This window comes from Osmerus eperlanus, unplaced genomic scaffold (assembly GCF_963692335.1).
Source record: "Osmerus eperlanus unplaced genomic scaffold, fOsmEpe2.1 SCAFFOLD_406, whole genome shotgun sequence".
In the NCBI taxonomy this organism is placed as follows: Eukaryota; Metazoa; Chordata; class Actinopteri; order Osmeriformes; family Osmeridae; genus Osmerus; species Osmerus eperlanus.
In genome coordinates this window covers 9,494-15,000 of record NW_026911525.1, presented here as the reverse complement: position 1 = coordinate 15,000, position 5,507 = coordinate 9,494, and the positions used below count along the sequence as shown (strand labels likewise).

The 5,507-nt window shown below is 52.5% G+C and overlaps 1 protein-coding gene across 1 annotated transcript in view; it reads left to right on the top strand.

The window, feature by feature from the left end:
* Positions 1–5,163, top strand: part of LOC134016179 (voltage-dependent T-type calcium channel subunit alpha-1G-like) — a gene marked incomplete at its 5' end in the record, with an annotated part of 15,444 nt that extends 10,281 nt beyond the window's left edge. The window contains one exon of the mRNA XM_062455568.1: positions 3,446–5,163. Coding sequence (XP_062311552.1) covers positions 3,446–4,399 — 954 coding nt within the window. The remainder of the gene's footprint in view (positions 1–3,445) is intronic.
* Positions 5,164–5,507: the final 344 nt, after the last annotated feature.

The following is a 5,507-nucleotide window of genomic DNA, read 5'->3' as shown; positions in this document are numbered from 1 at the left end:
TCTCTCTCCTGCTCTCTGAGGTGCTTCTGCTCTAACCTGTCCATGTTCTCTCCTCCTCCTGCCCTCCCTCCTCCCTGCGGCCCGCTTACCGCTCCTGGGTCTGGTCCTCCTCTGGTGCTCTGCCTGTCTCTTAATAACTGATCCCAGCTCAGTTTGGTTCAGCAGCAACCAGACCCAGAGACCTTACTGAAACACAGATACTCCTGTTTCTGAGTCACAAGGAGTTTCCCCCTCTGCCTTCTAACACACACACACTCACACACACACACAGACACACACACTCACACACACACACACACACACACAGAAAACCATACATACACACAGTTTCCTCTCCTCCTCCCTCCTCCCCCTCTCCACTCTTCTGTCTCCTGCTGACCATCACCACTATGCATCCCACCCGAGGGCCTTCTGCAGGCACCATCCATCATAGATCTAGCATCATAGATCTAGCATCATAGATCTAGAACGGATAGAACCGCCGCTCCCAAACCAGTCGCAGTGTCAGCTGTTTGACGGTGGGTGGGGGGGGGGGGGGGGGGGACCAAGGTTGCCCCCAATCCAAACGTAGCATCCCTCCTCAGATAAACCGTCACGCCAGAAGGCATGAGTGGTCATTCTATCCAGGTCTATTTCTATTAGAGACCGACCGATAAAGGATTTTTTAAAGCCGATGTCGATACAAATATTTGTATCAAATCCGATATTCCGATATATCGGCCGATATATATAATAAAATAAAAAAATACCCTAACACTCTGCCCGACTCTGGCTGGATCAGCTGGTTGTAGGGTTTGTGGCGTTCTAAACACGAGTGATGCCAACAGGGACGTTGTAGAGTGCCCTCTGGTGGACAAACTATGCAACGCCAACACTCATAACATGGTCGAAGGCTGTTTCGTCCGTTTTTTTAAATAGTTTTTTTAACATTCATTTATCGGCCATTATAAATGCCGATACCGATAGTTTGGAAAATGCCTAATATCGGCCGATAATATCGACCCGCCGATATAAATCGGTCGGGCTCTGATTTCTATGATGAAGCAACAGTCATCACAACGACCCTGATAGAAATAAAACAAGCAATGCTAGCTACCTACTGTATCCACTTGAACACAAGAGGGAGGGATGAAGGAGATGTATAGGTTCTGATGAAGGAGGTGTTTGATGAAGGAGGTGTTTGATGAAGGAGGTGTTTGATGAAGGAGCTGTTTGATGAAGGAGGTGTTTGATGAAGGAGCTGTTTGATGAAGGAGGTGTTTGATGAAGGAGCTGTTTGATGAAGGAGGTGTTTGAAGAAGGAGCTGTTTGACAAAGGAGGTGTTTGATGAAGGAGGTGTTTGATGAAAGAGGTGTTTAATAAAGGAGGTGTTTGATGAAGGAGTTGTTTGGTAGTGTGATAAAGAATTTTTCTGGTAGTCCAAGGACAGTCTTGAACTGATATTGCAGTGCACTTATTCCAAACACATAACTCAGGGCAATGTTAATATCACTATGTACCCCTTTTTTAGTCCTTTTACTAAGCGGTAGAGCACTTGTTGACTTTTGATAGAGTGAAATAGTGATTGTAATGATTATCAAGCCAAGTAGATAGAAAGATGTTGATATTATGGTGTAAGCTGGAACTAAAACATCTTGTGATTTGTTTGTGTTCTGAAAAAAAAAAAACCTGAAACAAATATATAGTTTCAGTTTCTCTTTTATAAAAAAATTAATAATAAAATAAAAAGACAAGCCTATATCTAGATGTTGTAGATGTTGCAGAGAGATGGAGACAGTGTAGATTGTAGAGTGAATGTGATTGAGCAGTACTGTGTCGTCCCACCAGAGGGCGCCGCGCTCCCAGCAGTCCCTCCAGAGGGACACTTGTGTCCCAGTCACCCTGACCACTTCCTGACCTCTTCCTGAAAAACAAATGACAGCGAAACCAGATCCCCCCCGACGCTGTCGTCTTAATAGGAGGTTATAGATACAGTGTTATAGATAGTGTTATAGATACAGTGTGCATACAGGGTTATAGATATAGTGTTGTAGATACAGTGTGCATCTTTATTTCTACTAACTCTTCCTTCCCTGTAGCTGCATCCCCCATGCCCTCTGACCTCTCACCCCTGGACCCCAGAACCCCCCCCCCCCCCCCCCCCCTCTGACTCTCTAAGCGGGCTGTGGCCTCTCCTAAACTCAGGAGGTTAGCCATGTCTGTGGAGGGGGGTGCAGGGGGGGGTGCAGGGGGGAGATCTCCCTGGGCATCGGGTGCTAGTGTGGGTGTGATGTTCACTGTGCCAGGGTGCTCTCCACCTCCCTCTGCCCTACTCTGGAGGGGCCACACACTCACACCGATTGGCTCACACACCAACTGACTAACTTGTGAGTGTGTGTGTGCTACACACAGAGATGTTAAAATAACACATGAATTAAACATGGTTTGACGTAAACAAGCCAATTCTTGACAAATCTCTGTTGATAAAAGTACTGTAAACCATGAAGGAAGCCAAACGCAGGCACACAACACGCCCAGCCACACGCCCAGCGCCCAGCCACACGCCCAGCCACACGCCCAGCGCCCAGCCACATGCCCAGCGCCCAGCCACACGCCCAGCCACACGCCCAGCCACAGGCCCAGTGCCCAGCCACATGCCCAGCGCCCAGCCACATGCCCAGCCACACGCCCAGCCACACGCCCAGCCACACGCCCAGCCACACGCCCAGCGCCCAACCACATGCCCAGCCACACGCCCAGCCACACGCCCAGCGCCCAGCCACACGCCCAGCGCCCAGCCACACGCCCAGCCACACGCCCAGCGCCCAGCCACACGCCCAGCCACACGCCCAGCGCCCAGCCACACGCCCAGCCACACGCCCAGCGCCCAGCCACACGCCCAGCGCCCAGCCACACGCCCAGCCACACGCCAAGCCACAATGCCAAAAGTATAACTTCCCATGTGAACTTTTCCCCACATCAGAAGCAGAGAGGGTTGTGGAAGCATGCTGGTCTAACAGTGAACTCTGACCTTGGCTCCTATTGGTCCATCGTCACCCAATCACCTCACACTAACCAGTCTCCCACCCTTTTTACCATCTCATCTCCTCCTAACCCACCCTTCACCCCCGGCCTAACTCTCTCTCCTCCCTTTATCTCCTCTCTCTTTCTCTCCTCTCTCTCTCTCTCTCTCTCTCTCTCTCTCTCTCTCTCTCTCTCTCTCTCTCTCTCTCTCTCTCTCTCTCTCTCTCTCTCTCTCTCTCTCTCTCTATTTCTCTCTCTCTCTCTCTCTGTTTCCCTTTTCTGTGTCATTTTCCAACACTCTCATCCTCTTAACCATCTCCCCTCCCTACCTACCTACCTACCTCCCTCCCCCTCTCTCTCTCTCTCTCTCTCTCTCTCTCTCTCTCTCTCTCTCTCTCTCTCCCTCCCTCCCTCCCTCACTCCCTCCTCCCCCTCTCTCAGGTTGCAGTGTCTGCCGACTCTCAGGAGGCTCTGTTTCCAGACGGAGGGGGGAGTGAAGAGGGGGGCCTGGACATGGCCTGTCTGGACCTCCCTCCCCCCTCCTCCCCCCCATCCCACACCTCCTCCCTCTCCTCCTCCCCCTCCTCCTATCAGCAGCCTTCTCTCCGTCTAGTCCCGCCCACCCCGGGGGCCTCCCCCAAACCTGTGCGCCCCGGCAGCGTGCACACGCAGCTCTCCTCCCCCTCCTCCTCCCCCCTCCCACCCCCTGCTTCCCCCTCGGCCCCACCCCGCAGACAAGAAGAGGCGGCGGCGGACCAGGAAGTGTCCCTCCTCACCGGGGCGGGGCTGGCGGGCGGGGACCACGTCATCGGGGGTCTCGGCCCGGACGGGGACTACCAGGACGGGGGTTACCAAGGTTACGGGGTCGGGCCGTGCCTCCGGCAGCTGAAGAGGTTCCACAGCGTGGACACCCAGGGGGGGCGGAGCCTCCTGCTGCCCCGCCCACGCCCCTCGTCCTGGTTGGACGACCCGCGGCGCCACTCTGTGGAGGTGTGTTCGACGGCGCCGCCCGGCCCCCCACGGAGCAGCACGGCCTCCACCTCCTCCGGCTTCCTGTCCCGGGCCGACAGCCTCCAGACCCAGTCCCTCACCCCCACCCAGACCTCCCTGCCCTCCCCCCGCCGCAAGAAGAAGATGAGCCCCCCCTGCATCTCCGTGGACCCCCCCCTGGAGGCCGAGTCTGGGCTGCACCCGGCCCTGGGGGGCCACGGGCCCCCTGCCCTGCCCTGCCGGGACACCTGTCTGAGGAGGAGGGCCCCCTCCAGCGAATCCAAGGACTCGTTCGATCTGGGGGGCGGGGAAGGGGGGTCCTTCAGCCAGGACGGGGGGCCGGGGAACCCCAAGCTGTTGACTCTCCCTAGTTTCTCCTTCGAGAAAACCAGCTCTGAGCACTGAACACTGACGAACACACACTCTCTCAGACAGACTCTACACACACACACACACACACAGGCGCACACACACGATGCACTCAGTGTATCCTTGATGGTGATAGTCCTAGTAGTAACGCCGTAGAGAGTAATAATGGTTAAAAAAATAACTACACCAAACGGTGAACACATCCTTGGTTTCATGAGGAGTGCAGTCCTGTCGTCGTGGAAACATCATTTGTCTTTGTATCGTTACTGCTGAAAGAACAGGAGAACAACTGAACAGAGATGAAACTTACAACCACCATCATGGGCTGTTTCTCCTACCGCACCTGTGCACCCATTGGCTGCGTGGGCATCACATGACCTCTGGAGGGACGTCAACACCGGGGTCTGTGGATGGCGCCCCCTGTGGCTGCTGATGGAACTGCCCGGTGTTGAGCATATGGACTTTTGCCCCCGCCAAGGGTATCAGAGGAGGTAAAAAGCAATATGAACGTTTTAGAGACACTATTTTCTTAAATTATTGGGCCGTAGTGTTTGTACAGGATGTAGATTTGTTTTTTGTTTTTTTTTGCGTTCAATTTTTTATTTCGTTTTGTCTTTTTGTGACTTTTACTTGTTTGTTTCAATGTTCCAAAGTTTGTTTGTTTTCCACCGTAGGTTATTTGTAGCTTTCTTGATTTAAGGAAAGTGAAACATTTTTAAAGTGCTGAGAACCATGTATTTGTAGGAATAATATATATATAAAAACGACTCATTAAACTGAGCTTGGATTTTTAAGCACAAGAAAAAGAGTCCTTGTTGGATTCATTGACTGCCCAGTGGAGTCAGTGTGGCTGATTGGATAACACCCATCTCAACTTCAGTATTGTGATATGTCTACTCCTTACACCATCCTATGACTCTTCACTGGCAGCTGAATGATGTAAGATGGAAGGATTCAGTAGTCAATACCCCAAGCCCTCCTCTATACGCAGCAGTTAGAAGGGATTTGTTTGTTTTGTTTAATCATGCATGGCTGGAAGGGGGGAGTCTGCAGGGGAAAACAGACGAGGTGGGCTCGTGTTAAAGTAGTAGTACTCACTGTTCACGCTCTGCAAGATGTACAGGGCTCGTGTTAAAGTAGTAGT